This window comes from Nansenia antarctica (assembly GCF_963989245.1).
Source record: "Nansenia antarctica genome assembly, chromosome: 8".
Taxonomy (NCBI): Eukaryota; Metazoa; Chordata; class Actinopteri; order Argentiniformes; family Microstomatidae; genus Nansenia; species Nansenia antarctica.
Genome location: NC_137678.1, coordinates 35,427,186 through 35,442,063, shown reverse-complemented (window position 1 = coordinate 35,442,063; position 14,878 = coordinate 35,427,186). Strand labels below are relative to the sequence as shown.

Below are 14,878 nucleotides of genomic sequence, written 5' to 3'. Positions count from 1 at the left end.
CATAACGCTCTCCAATGTCTCACTCTACTGTCCCATGGATCCTACTGCAGTATGTGACGTGTGCGAGACTGACGTCTCTCTCTCTCTCTCTCAGGTGTGACGAGTATGTGAACCAGCTGGATGAGATGCAGAGGCAGCTGGCGGCGGCGGAGGACGAGAAGAAGACCCTCAACTCCCTCCTGCGCATGGCCATCCAGCAGAAGCTGGCCCTCACCCAGCGCCTGGAGGACCTGGCCTTCGACCAGGAGCAGTCCCACCGCACCCGCGGGGGCAAGGTGGCCCGCATCAAGACCAGCACCCCCAAAGTAAGTCACTCAGCCTCGGCCCCCAGCCTCCCCTCCCCCCCCAGCCCCACCTCCAGTCCCCCCAGCGCCCCCCTTAGCCCAACCTCTGCCATAGCGGCTTTTCGCTCTGCCCTGGCCTCCCCAACAGCTCATAGACCCGGCCTGAGCCAATCCTTGTTACCCTCCGTGGCCCCCTCCGTGGACCCCTCGGCCCCGGGCAGCCCCCCCTCCCTGGAGGCGCCCTCCTCGCCCTTCCACGGGACCCTCCCCTCCACCCCCTATAGGCTGGCTCATTCCCAGTGGTCCCTTGGCGTGCAGACGTTATTGGTGGACTCCCAAACATTCAGTGTAGACATCACCCCCCTGCTGTCTCGTAGCTCAGGCCCGTCCAGGCAGTACGCCTCGGAGGCCTCCCCGCGAGCCTCCTCCTCTACCAGGGGTACCCAGCCTGACTCGGCCCCCTCCTCCCCCTACCGCTCGCCCATCCTGGGGACACGGCGGTCCACGTGGAGCTCATCGCCCCGAACTCGGCCCCTCACTAACCTGACGCGCACCTCTGCCCTCTATACCCCCGCCGCCTCCTACACCCCTCCCTCATCCTATACCCGCCCTTCTTATACCCCTCATGCCTCCTACACCCCTTCCTCCCCCTACACCCCTTCCTCCACCTATACCCCTTCCTCCCCCTACACACCTTCCTCCCCCTATACCCCTTCCTCCCCCTACACCCCTTCCTCCACCTATACCCCTTCCTCCCCCTACACCCCTTCCTCCCCCTACACCCCTTCCTCCTCCTATACCCCTTCCTCCCCTTATACCCCTTCCTCCTCCTACACCCCTTCCTCCTCCTATACCCCTGCAGTTTCATACACCCACTCTTCTGCCCATTATACCCCCTCCTCCCATTACACCCCCTCCTCTTCATATACCTACTCCAGCTCCTACACCCACGGCTCCAACTACAGACCTCTTTACCCCCGGAACTACAGTTCCAGTCGCCCCCCCCCCCCACTGATGCTTGAGTCTAGTTCCTCTCTGCCCACCTCTCTAACCACACTTCATTTCTATCTGCTCCCTCATTGACAATACTGCAATTTCCATTAACCCCCCCAACCCCCCCCCCCCTAAATCACTAACACTAAACTTCGGTTCCCATCAGCCCCCTCGCTGCAGACACTAAACCACAGCTCCCATCAGCCCCCTCTCTGACCCCTCGGCAAGGGGAGTGGGTGTGGGGCTCACAGAGAGGAGGACAGACTGGTTTCCTGTTTCCTGTTTCCTGTGCCTAAGCCTCGGCCTGAGGGCGTGAATGTTGCGTGACGTTGCTCAGGGATTTAACACAAGGAGCACAAGTGGGCCCGCCTTCCTTTTACCCAGAGACTGTTGATCGGTCTAAAGGACACTTTACAGACTATTTACAGAGAGTAGCTTTTGTCTTGCCCTTCAAAATGCCCGACGACAAACACATGAGCATATGTGTGCATGAAGTTAATATAATAACGCATAAGGACAGATGAGATGGACTTTTAGATTGACTGGACATTATGGAGTATTCATTCTTTTCACATGTGGAGATGAGGCTACCACAGCTCAACCACTTTACTATACTCAGTATTATTCTCTTTCACTGTTTTTCATAAGAATGATATATACAGCACTGTAACCAAATGTCATTCAAGTATTCTGAGTTGGATACACTGTATCTTGTTAGAAACTGTTTCTTTGTTTTCTTATCAACCCTCACTGTTGCTCTTGAACACACTGTACTCACAATGTCGTTTCAGTCATCATTTATATAACTTTAGCATCACCTAGTGGTTCTAATCCTCATTGCCATGTATTCAGGATTTGTGGGATTTAAGACATATTGTGAGGTTTAAACCGATTGTTCACCCAAATTACAAAATTACATATTTTCTTCATTACACTAGAAGAAGTTGATGAACATTCAACCCACACTTTATTTCTGTTTATCTGGACACTGTCGCTAACTGGTAACTGATAGCATTTAACTGAATGGACCCTAAATTAGGTTGTTTGAAATCACATGCCCAAATCATCTCACAGTTGTTTAATTCATTTCACTGAGTATTTTCAGAGAATTTGGGATTATCTGAGCATGGCATTTCAAACATACTGTAGTTTGAACAGTTCGTGCCCATATAAACAGAGCCACACTGTGGATTGAAGTCTGTCCTTGTCAGGGTAAGGAACCAAATAGGTGTTTTTGTATTTTGGGTGACCTATCCTTTTAAGATCAAACCGACCTAGCATAAATGACCTGCAGTCAACATCCCAGTATAGTTGATGTTAGCAATATGATAGCAGAGGTTTCATCTCAATGGTCTAAAGAAGCTTCCTTTCCTTGGCTCCTTCCCGTCATCTGCACTAACCTTAAAGACGAGCGTAAGACCTCTGCCATATAACTTTCACCTATCCTGTATTTTCAGATCAGTGCAGATTAGAGAGAGGAGACAAGGAGAAGATGCCACTGTTGAAATCAGGGCTGGGGTCAAATTCATTTAAATTTCAGCCAAATCCAGGAAGTAAACATATTTCCTCAAATGCGTTTTAATTGATTGATTGATTGATTGATTATACTTTATTGTCCCCGAGGGGAAATGTGTCTTGGGCATGGTACTTTCATGCTTCAAGTGCAACAGAGACGATACATACAACATACAGTAGACAAAGTAAACAACAGGACAGCAACAAACATTGAGTGACATTGGCAGCAGTTTCCACCTGGACATGGCATCATTTGGTATAAATATATATTGCACATAACCCTTCAAGTGGTGTTTTCGAATATTGCACATGGCCCTTCAAGTGGTGTTTTCGAATATTGCACATGGCCCTTCAAGTGGTGTCTAAGATAAAGTGCAGGTGCTATGATAACATGGACGTACCATAAAATTGCAGTTGAAATGGAATTGACCCCAACCCAGATTGAAATGCCACCCCCCCTCCCCCTTTGTGTCTCAGATCAGTATCAGATAGTAGGTTTAGCTGTGTCTATGTAGCCTAGTGCCCCCTGACCCTCAGCCCTCCCAGCAACAGCAGCTATGGATGAATGTATTCAGGTGATTCAACAAGAGCTCACATACAGTACAGCACCAAACTCAGGGAATCTGACACACTCTAACACTTCTAGCTGGGGTTCAACAGGAGAGTGTTGTTGTTAACCAAATCAGAGTTGATACTTTTGTCTTTCGCTGATTACAGAAACATAGGCAATAGAAGATAGATTGAAATGACATTAAGGCAATGAGGTACTAGTATTCCACGATAATGCACAGCTTAGATATGACAGCTCTGCACACACTGATTCCGTGTTACCTGTGTATGTGTGTGCCTTACCTACAATACCTGCTCAATGCCTACTGTAAGTCAGACCAGGATTGCCTTGCCTGGTATATTCACACTCCTTTTTTTAATTGTATTCTTTTGTCTGCTTTTTTAAAAAATTGTTTGGGCCTAATTCCATCCATTAGAAAGGACAATAACAGAGCCTTGCCAAATAGTGGTTATTACCGTCAGAAGACAGTGCTTCTGGTGCGGTCCGCTCCTGGGTGCTATCCAGTGAGCAGGCTTGGCCGGCTTTGTCCCAGTCCAGACCCCCGTCTGCCCCCATTTGAGCCTCTAGTGTATGTTTTCATTTGGTGTATGTTTTCATTTGGTTCACATGATGGCCATTGTTCTCTACTTGTAATATGGAGCAAAAAAAACGCATTTGACAGGACTCCTCTCTGCTACTTATTACACTCGGAATTAGTAATAAAAACAAATAAAAAATTAAGAAGTTATTTGGCACAAAGAAACATCAATTCTCACAACGTTGAAACCCTGCCAACAGACATTCAACATTCTCAGGGAGAGGGTGATCAGAAAGAGGCGACCGCTATTGCCTGCCTTTGTCCTTTGTTTTGCATTCATTTGCAGTTTTTATGTTGGTCCTTGTTTCTCTTTGTTTCTTCTGCTTTTTTTTTCTTTTTCTGAGTGAACCTCAGATATTGTGGTCAGGATAGACCAGAGTAGAGTTGTAGAGTTGTATTGAGTAGTAATGTTGTTGTCTCTTTGGTGAGGGTCCAGGCTATGGCTAGGCTGGAAGGAAACCAGTGTGATCTCCTCTCTGTGACACCCTCCTTCTCACTCCTTCCTATCACACACACACACACACTCACAGACTCACACACACACACACACACACACACACACACACACACACACACACAAACATACACAGACACACACACACACACACACACAATCAATTGTCACCAACTCCGTCCAAAGTACAGTAGGGCCCACTGCGCCATATGTCGATCTCACACATGCGAGAGGATCTCAAACCTGTCAAATGCTGCTTCAGCCCCTGTAGAGTCGTCGTCCCCCTCCCCCTCTCATTTTCCCTCATTTGGGAATTCAGTGAATGTCATATCCCGTTGCTCTCCATGTCTTTCATGAATGCTTCTACACAGTGTAAAATCCAACCATGTCTCTGTGCTAACTCCATTCTGTTTAGAATCCATTTTGGGGCAGACTGTTAAATGCTACCAATTACCACCGAATGTGTCAGCCTGTTCCGCTTCTGAGCACTTTATATGCATGTGTATATACTGAGTATTGGAAAGCTGTATCGCTCTTGTGTACAGTGCGGATGTTAATGCTCTTCCTATATACTGTAAATACCATGTATAAATGAACTGTATTTTGTGTGTCCTTGTCTTTTGTGTTTGAGTGGTCTCAAACGTGTCATACATGTGTTCTCCTGTCATGGGTTGGATGGGGTGGAATGCCTTGTCAGCTGAGTTTGTTAAAGTAGCTCGATCTTTTCCATATTCCCATACATACATAGTATATTTGATGTAGTCAATGTTTACACTAAGATTTGTTACAAGTAATATACATTACATTACAAGATACATTATATTACACGTTACAATAGAATAATTCTTAATAAATTAATTCTGTCAAGAGCACTTGCAAGAAAGGATAAATTATTCTTATTGAGGGGAAAAGAGAGTGACGAGGGAAGGAGAAAAAGGAAGAGGCCACTATTTGACTGTGCTTCCTTTTTTGGGGGAAACAAACGATAGTTATGGAGATAGACTCCAGTTCTATGAGTGGAGCGGAGCCCCATAGGGGAGCTCTGCTCCTATTGGTTTACCCGCTACCTAAAGTAGCCAATGACTGAATTTTTCAATGCCTGCGCCCGCCTGGGGTGCTATATAAAGGGGCGTACTTCGCTCCATCATTCTCCCAAACATACAAAACAGCCGGGTTTGAACGAGTCGAAGTGGGCCAGCAGCCCTATGGGGCTCCGCTCCACTCATAGAACTGGAGTCTATCTCCATAACTATCGTTCTATATCGTGGAGCTCCGCCCCATAGTGGAGCTCTGCTCCTATTGGTTTAGGCGGAGCGAGCGAGGCCAAATGTACCCCCACTGAGACTATTAATCCGAAAACAATCTCAGCGGCACCCGGAGCTGACCACTGATGTTGGTTCAAGACAACCTTAAAAAGTTGGCCCAACCCACACCGAGTCTGCTCCACTGATCTAGCCCTTACGTGAGCACGCAGGGTTGTAGATCCAACGGAACATGTCCTGGAGGAGGGTCCCCTCCCCAGGCACATCCGTAATCATCCTGACAGCACTTGAATAGCATCCCCAACCAGGGTAATCCAAGTGCCATCCCCACTACATCAGTCATCAGCAAAACTGAGGACAGAATGAGAAAGGATTGAGGAAGAATATCACTGACCTAACCCTTACGTGAGCACGTAGGGTTGTTGATCTAACGGAACATGTCCTGGAGGAGGGTCCCTTCCCCAGGCACATCCGTATTCAACCTGACAGCACTTGAATAGAATCCCCATGACCAGGGTAATCCAAGTGCCATCCCCACTACATCAGTCCTCAGCAAACTGAGGACAGAATGAGAAAAGGATGAGGAAGAAATATCACTTACCTAACCCTTACGTTGGGTTGTTGATCTAACAGAACATGTCCTGGAGGAGGGTCCCCTCCCCAGGCACATCCGTATTCATCCTGACAGCACTTCAATAGAATCCCCATGACCAGGGTAATCCAAGTGCCCTTCCCACAACATCAGTCATCAGCAAAACTGAGGACAGAATGAGAAAGGATTGAGGAAGAATATCACTGACCTAACCCTTACGTGAGCACGTAGGGTTGTTGATCTAACGGAACATGTCCTGGAGGAGGGTCCCTTCCCCAGGCACATCCGTATTCAACCTGACAGCACTTGAATAGAATCCCCATGACCAGGGTAATCCAAGTGCCTTCCCCACTACATCAGTCATCAGCAAAACTGAGGACAGAATGAGAAAAGGATGAGGAAGAAATATCTTTCAAGTAATACCGTATAAAAAGTGATGGCGACGACCAAGACACCGCCACACATATCTCCTCTACTCCCACTCCCCTGAGAATGGCCACTGATGTGGCCATGCCCCTGGTGGAATGAGCCCGAATGCCAGTCGGCACGGGCTGCCCCTTCGGCTAATAGCCTCGCAAATCCAAAGGGACAGCCTCTGCTTCGAGAGTGGTATCCCGGCTTTCTGTCCGCCATAGCAGATCAGAAGCCGGGGAGAAGATCTCAGTCCTGCCGTGCGCTTCACATATTGTGCCAACGCGCGCACCGGACAATACAATGTAAAACGCCTCTCCCTCTCTCCGTCGTGAGGAGGAGGAAAAAAAGGCGCTCAGAGCACAGCTCTGAACCCTAAACCCACGATTAACCGTAGGGATAAAAGCCGGGTTAGGGCGTAATACAGCTTTTGTTTCGTCATCAGATATGATCAAACAATCTGCCCGTGACGAGAGAGCGCACAAATCACTCACTCGCTCAGCCGTAGTCAAGGCGAGGAGTAGACTCGTCTTGAGAGACAATAAAACGCAACGACACAGTGACAATGGGTTCGAATGGGGGCACGCACAGCGCCTCTAGCACAATCGACAGGTCCCATTTTGGCATTAGAGTCCTATGAGGGCGTCTAAGCCTACACACTCCAGTCAAAAAACGCTTAACCAGCGAATGACTGAAAAACCAGTGTCGTTGTCGCAAAACCCTCATGACAAGCTGAGATGGCAGCCGCGTAAACTTTCATAGTTCTCGCCGCCAATCCCTTGTCAACAGCGACTGTAAGAAGCACAAGAACGTTTCTACCCGACAACAGACAGGGTCAACGTCCTGTCCCTCACACCACTGTGTAAACTCGCCAGCGCGCCGCATATCCCCTTGCAGTGGATGGCGCGCGCGCACTCTGAATGGTCTGAATGACCGCGTCTGTCAGACCCCTGCGTTCTAACAATCCCTCTCAGTAACCAGGCCATGAGGGGCCCCCCCTCATAGGCGGCCCCTTCACCAAGCCTCCGGCTTGAGAGAGTGCATCTTGTCGATGAGGTATGGGCCATGGGCCCTCTACCAACATCTCCATCAGTTCCGGAAACCACGGGGCTCCGGGACGGTCCGGGGCTACAAGAATTAACTCTAGCCTCTCTGACCTCACTCGTGCCAACAGTGGGAGGATAGATGTCAGGGGTGGGAACGCGTATAACAGGACCCTCGGCCATGGGTGGTGTGCGAATGTATCGACTCCCAATGGCGGGTTGTCCTGTTTGCGCAGGGAGAACCAAAGGTGACACTGCGCATTCGTCCGTGACGCAAACAGAACCACTTCTGCTTGCCCGAACCGTGCCCAAATCAGCGACACAATGGAGGGTGCTAACCTCCAGTCGTCGTCCCTCGGGCCTCCCCGTGATAACAGATCTGCTCCTTCGTTGAGCAGAGCTGGAATGTGGAGAGCTTTCAGCGAACTCAGGCGACTCCGCGCGCGAAGACGCGCGGGTCTCTCCAGTAGCTCAGGTCGGTTTTGACCGATCCCTGTATTACAATCAACTTGCGACGGCGTCTCACTGGAACCAGTCGCAGTCGTGCGAACCGCCTCTGCAGTCTGCGCATGTGTAACAGGCCTAAGGGGACCACTACATGGGCTGCAGACATCAGTCCTAGTAAGGACATCCTTGACAGAGCGGTGATTGTATTTGTCACTCGACACACCCGGAGAGCTGACGTCAGTGTCGCTCTCCGTGGTGCCGATAAACTGGCCCTCATCTCGGCAGTATCCAACTGAATGCCTAGATAGGAAAACTGTTGAGCCGGCCACGGAGCACTCTCTGTCCAGTTTACAGCTAACCCCAGCTGAGTGAGGTGCTGCACCAGTGAGGTTGCGTCCCGAATGGCTCGATTTGGGCATTGGGCCAAGACCAGTAGGTCGTCGAGATATGCTAATATGCGTATCTCGTTTCGCCTCAGTGGTTCGAGTGCTGTCTGCACGCATTTGGAGAAAAAACGAGGAGCAAGCGCGTACCCGAAGGGCAGGCGCGTGTACTCGTAAACCTTCCCTTGGAAAGCAAAACGTAGGAATTTCCTGTGCCACTCTGTGATTGGCACACGAAATACGCGACCCTCAGGTATCTACGAAAGGGGCGTTTCGCCACTCTCTCGTTGAGGACCCTGAAATCTAGTATGGGTCTCATGTCTCCCGAATTCTTTGGGACAAGGAAATGCGGGGAGTACCATCTCATGTCTCTCTGGTCCCTCGGAACCAATGTCACTGCGCCCTTTGTTAGGAGATTCGTAATCTCCTCCTGGAGCGCACGTGTCTTTATCGGGCAGGACAAAAAACAGTCTCTCTCACGCCCCTGAAGGGCGGAGGAGGCTGAATGAACTGTAGTGCATATCCCCTCCTCAATGTCCTGTCTAGCCAGCCCGACAGAATACCTGTCCCTTCTAGTCATTCTGCATAACGCAACGACAGCGGCTGGACCGTCTGTTGTGGTGCAGTCGACAGAAAAAACTTGAATTTCTGTATGATCCCAGCCGCCGCTGCACACCGAGGAGGTGGCACAGCCCAAGGTGGGGTCATTTCGAAAGGGATGGGCTGCCGTCTGTAAAGAGTGTTTGTTATGTGTAACAATGCTCTTTATTGACGCAGGTTTATTATGCCTGATAATCAAAGAACCGGCCGCACGCTCACGAGCTGGGCCAGGTCCTGATAGACATGGAGGGGTTTTTGATGTACATAACGACCCCTCTATACGGCTACAGACAGGGGTGTTTAACCTCTATTGTGTCGTGATAGCCGTAAGTCCGTTAGGCAGAGAGCTGGCCACACGCCGGTAAGCTGGGCCAGTCTCCGGTTTGTTTCTAGCCGGTAGCGAGTCGACCACACTCTGACAAGGCAGGTCGATCTCCGCTCTGGTAGATAACGGTCCCTCTATACGGCTACAGACAGGGGTGTTTAACCCGCCTCGTGTCGTGATAGGGGTAAGTCCGCTAGGCAGAGAGCTGGCCACACGCCCGTAAGCTGGGCCAGTCTCCGCTCTGTTTCTAACCGGTAGTGATTCGACCACACTCTGACAAGGCAGGTGGGTCTCCGCTCTGGTAGATACCATGGAAAATCCTCCTTAGGGATGGTTTGCCGTCTGTAAAGAGTGTTTGTTTTGAGTAACAATGCCCTTTATCGACGTAGGTTTATTATGCCTGATAACCAAAAAACCGGCCGCACGCTCATGAGCTGGGCCAGGTCTTAATAGACATGGAGGAGTTTTTGATGTAAATAACGGTCCCTCCATACGGCTACAGACAGGGGTGTTTAACCCCCTTTGTGTCGTGATAGGGGTAGTGGTGGTCTAGTGGATAGTGAGTTGGACTTGGGATCGGAAGGTTGTGAGTTCAAATCCCGCCTGAAGCCACACCACTACTAGTGTGCCCTTGGGTAAGGCACTTAGCCCTCAGTTACTCCAGGGGGAATGTCCCTGTAATTCATAATTGTAAGTCGCTTTGGATAAAAGCGTCTGCTAAATGGCAAAATTATAAATTAAATTAATTATAGTCCGCTAGGCAGAGAGCTGGCCACACGCTGGTAAGCCGGGCTAGTCTCCGCTTTGTTTCTAACCGGTAGCGATTGGACCACGCCCTGACAAGGCAGGCGGGTCTCCGCTCTGGTAGATAACATGGGAAAATCACCTTTACTGAAAAAGTAAGGTGGGGATTTTCCTTCCTTTGCCTCTTTATGAGGTAGCAGCCATGAAGAGGAAACCGGTGGTGGGGTCATTACCGACCCCTCCGCCAGTGAAACCGGGTCACGCTGCCGTGGGGGGCCGTAGCGGGCCCTCCCAGTGGTCAGCGGCGGGGGCTGGGGATGCCGAGTGGGGCATGGCTCCGTCGGTAGAGGTGGAGCCAGTGCCGCATCACGCCGAAAAACTCCGTTTCGCAGCCGTTGACGGCCTAGTCGTCACCACGGCGGAAGAAGAAGAGGTGGACCAGGTACATCGTCGCGGCACTGAGCTTGCTCAGAAACTCCGCCTCCGCTGCAGACAGACCGTTGGGTCGGTCTGTGGTGATTTTCGCAATGGCGGCGTTAAACACGGCGATGTTATTCGCCGCCGCCGCCGCCTGCGCACCGAGCTCATCAGAGCTTTCTGATTCTGACACCGGCACCGACCACTCAGCTGGGTGAGGGCGGCGTGATGTCAGGGCCGGCTGAGCGGGCGGGACCATCCCTACTTGGGGAGGTGCCTGCCCAGAACGCCGCTCTGTAAAGAGTGTTTGTTATGTGTAACATGGGAAAATCACCTTTACTGAAAAAGTAAGGTGGGGATTTTCCTTCCTTTGCCTCTTTATGATGTAGCAGCCATGAAGAGGAAACCGGTGGTGGGGTCATTACCGACCCCTCCGCCAGTGAAACCGGGTCACGCTGGGGGGCCGTAGCGGGCCCTCCCAGTGGTCGGGGGCTGGGGATGCCGAGTGGGGCATGGCTCCGTCGGTAGAGGTGGAGCCAGTGCCGCATCACGCCGAAAAACTCCGTTTCGCAGCCGTTGACGGCCTAGTCGTCACCACGGCGGAAGAAGAAGAGGTGGACCAGGTACATCGTCGCGGCACTGAGCTTGCTCAGAAACTCCGCCTCCGCTGCAGACAGACCGTTGGGTCGGTCTGTGGTGATTTTCGCAATGGCGGCGTTAAACACGGCGATGTTATACGCCGCCGCCGCCGCCTGCGCACCGAGCTCATCAGAGCTTTCTGATTCTGACACCGGCACCGACCACTCAGCTGGGTGAGGGCGGCGTGATGTCAGGGCCGGCTGAGCGGGCGGGACCATCCCTACTTGGGGAGGTGCCTGCCCAGAACGCCGCTCTGGGGCCTGTCCGGACGCATCATCGGCAGAGCTATTCGAGTCGAATAGCATCCCCGAGATAGCGCCCGCCAGGGGAACGCTCTCCTTGAACCAGGCCATCCCCTTTCGCCTTTCCGCGACGGAAAGGAGGTGGAAGGGGAGGCAGCTGGGGGAGGCGACCAACGCCGCCTCGGCATGTTCGGGGCCGAGGCAGACGTGGCAGAAGTCGTGCTTGTCCTCCGCTGCTAGGAAATCGCAGCGGCAGGTGTCCCGGAGGAACTTCTTCGTGGTCGGCGGCGGACGATCCATCGCTGAAGGGAAAAGTCTCCTCCGCTGAAAAGTGTCCTCCGCTGGGCGTCCCGGAGGAACTTCTCCATAGGCGGCGGACGATCCATATCTTGAAGGGAAAAGTCTGGCGGGTTCTCCAGTCTTAGTAGTCGTCCTTCTCAGTCTTCAGATATAAACCTGTGCTGAACTTTTTGGGAGAATGATGGAGCGAAGTACGCCCCTTTATATAGCACCCCAGGCGGGCGCAGGCATTGAAAAATTCAGTCATTGGCTACTTTAGGTAGCGGGTAAACCAATAGGAGCAGAGCTCCCCTATGGGGCGGAGCTCCACGATATAGAACTAATATTATGTTCAAACAAAACCGGAATATGAGTTACATTTGTGTATTCCTTTTTTCTATTGTGAGCTTGAGCCCACTAGCTACAGTATATATTTCTCACTTTTCATATTCTCACAGAAAAAGGTGTTGTCCCTTTGTTAACAAAACCATCAGGGGACAATCCAAAAATACTGTGTCCCATAATCCCCTCTATTTTCAACCTACCAGCCTATATATGTTCTCAAGTGTATTCTCACCATTTGCTGTTTTGTCTTTGTCATTCTGGGTAAGTAGAGTATAAAGCCTTGATTTTCTCTGACAAGTCATTCCTGTTTCTGATTGGTGCATCTGTCCCACTAACCCATCCTGTCACCTCTCTGTATATCCATCTAATCTGTCAGTCTCTCATAGATCGTCAGCAGTCTGCTGCCACAGTGCCGCCATTCCCCCCACAGCTAAGGAAAGGGAGAGTCTCTCTAGCCCACAGGTAACGGCCTACACCAGGCTCACAGCACCACATGTAGCCAAAACTCTATGTTTTACAGGAGTACCGGTATACTGTATGTGTTGATTTTATAACAAGTATTATACATATAGTTTGAAAGTTCCATCCCTCAAATGTCATGTTTTCAAATATCTTATACCACCAGTGAGCATTGTGTGTGTCTGTGTGTGTCTGTGTGTGTGTGTGTGTGTGTGTGTGTGTCTGTGTGTGTTTGTGTGAATATCTTGTGCCTTCCTGTTTCTAGACATACCAATAGCACTGTAAATCTGTATCTGTCTGTTTGTATGATCATTTTTGTCCTTTCATTAACTCACCCTTTCGTTCTGTGTTCTGTGAGTGATCTGGGTAACAGCTGTGAGATCAGAGTCAGGTACAGTCTCTATCTCCTGTCCCTCTCTCCTCCTTTCCTCCTCTCCTCCTCTCTTCCTCTCCTTCTCTTCTCTTCCTGCTCTCTCTGGCTCTCTGGTCACTGGCCACTCAGACGTAGTCCTGTGTCAGCTCTCCAGGAGCTCCGTGACCATTGTCCCCTCAGCAGCATCAGCAGCAACCGCAACCCAACTCGAGTGCCTCTCCTCTGGTTCTCCCAGCCACCTAGACGCCCTGGTCCTCCGTAACCCTGGAGCAACAACCCCCTTGACCCCCTTAACCCCTGACCCCCAACCTCCTCACAGGCCTCTGCAGGAGAGAGAGACAGGGCAGTGCCTCACCGTCTCAGTCGGCTAACAACCTCATAACCACAAAGAAGCTCACTAAGGGACTGACTGGTTGGCTGTGTGGGACGAGAGCAACATGCAACCCTTCTCAACTACTTATTTAGCCATGCATTATCCATGTATTTATTTATGGTGTTTTGGGTTCTGGAATTATAACACTTTCATGTCATTACCAGTGTTTTTCACTGGAGTATTGTTGGGATTAAGCCTCCCACACTTTGTGTTGTTTCTGAATGTATAGCTGTACAATCATTACTGGCACCATATGTAGCTAATACCCAAGGCAGAGGCCTAAGTCACGAGTGTGTGTTTGAAAAGCATGTAAAAAGGTATTATTAGCTTTGACGCTGTCACGAACACGGATCATTTGAAATTGCCTGATTTTATGCTTGCTAGAACACGCTTCATAATAGCAAGTTTTCACCAAAGAATTTGTTTACACTTGTAATTCAGCATTTGTGTTACACTCTTAAGCTCTATAATGTCAAGCTATTAGTCAGTGAATAGTCTATTTGCTTCAAGTTTCACAAGTAATTCAAATAAAGTAAATCCCATCAGATTGGATTCAAAAACAAAGTCAATATCTCTGATAGATTATCATCACCAAAATGAGCTGGATGTAAAGTTATGAAATTGCTTTAGCAATTCACTTTGCTGTAAACCTTTCCATTGCACCTGTGTGTTGCAGAATTAGAGATCCCCAGCATTACAGGCAGCATTACAGGCTGTGTTTGAACAGTACACCATCTACTTCCTCTTCAGTTCTTCCAAAAAAAAATGTTTTTCAGTTCTTCCTCTGTATTACAAGCACAAACTGAACGATGCATTCCAATTCTGTCTGTTACTGACTGTTAATATCACTATGTACAAAAAGATGCTGCAAGTAGTAGAGATCTCTATCCCAGATTGACTCTTGTTTTGTTTTGATATCGTTTCTTTTATTTACAGGAGCAACCATGTAGGGTGTTTATAGGTAGAGCTAGAGGCACAGTACTTGTGCTGTAGCATTGTAGCAGGCCTATAGTAGAGGCAGTTAGGCAGTTTGAATTGTATGTTAGCCTGAAGCTACGGTAGCGATATTACAATACAGTCACAACATATGTGTTCTCTTTTATTTTGTATTATGTTGAAAGCTGCCCTTCTATCTGCTCCACTCCCTTGGCCTATAATAACTGCTGGATGTGACAAACTGCCAAAGATACCATTAGGCTTTTCAAACACAACACACAACTTAGGTTGTGGTAGGGCCTCGGTTTAGCATGTCACCGGTAGAGTTGTATGGGTGTCTCCATTGGGGTATTTCATCAAAACAGTGTTAGCCCACTGAGCTAAAGTCAGATACTTTGGCGTTAGAGCCTTGTGGCAGGATTATGATCATCTTATTCTGACACAGTTATCGGTCACTGGCTCACAAGTGATGAGGGTGTGGAGTAGTGGCGTTGTACATTTCTTCCTGTATATCTGTGTATCATTTCTCTGGTATGTTTTACCATACTGATTTGGGTTTTGTTGTGGCTGATTGGAGATCACTGAAGCTGGAAATACAGCATGGGTAATGTATT

General features: G+C 49.6%; 1 protein-coding gene across 1 annotated transcript in view; it reads left to right on the top strand.

Annotated features, from left to right (window-relative positions):
* LOC308164156 (protein bicaudal D homolog 1-like) overlaps positions 1-1,367 on the top strand; it is a gene marked incomplete at both ends in the record, with an annotated part of 52,527 nt that extends 51,160 nt beyond the window's left edge. Inside the window, one exon of the mRNA XM_080538301.1 lies at positions 95-1,367. Within this exon, the coding sequence (XP_080394427.1) occupies positions 95-1,367 (1,273 nt within the window). The remainder of the gene's footprint in view (positions 1-94) is intronic.
* Between the last annotated feature and the right edge of the window lie 13,511 nt (positions 1,368-14,878).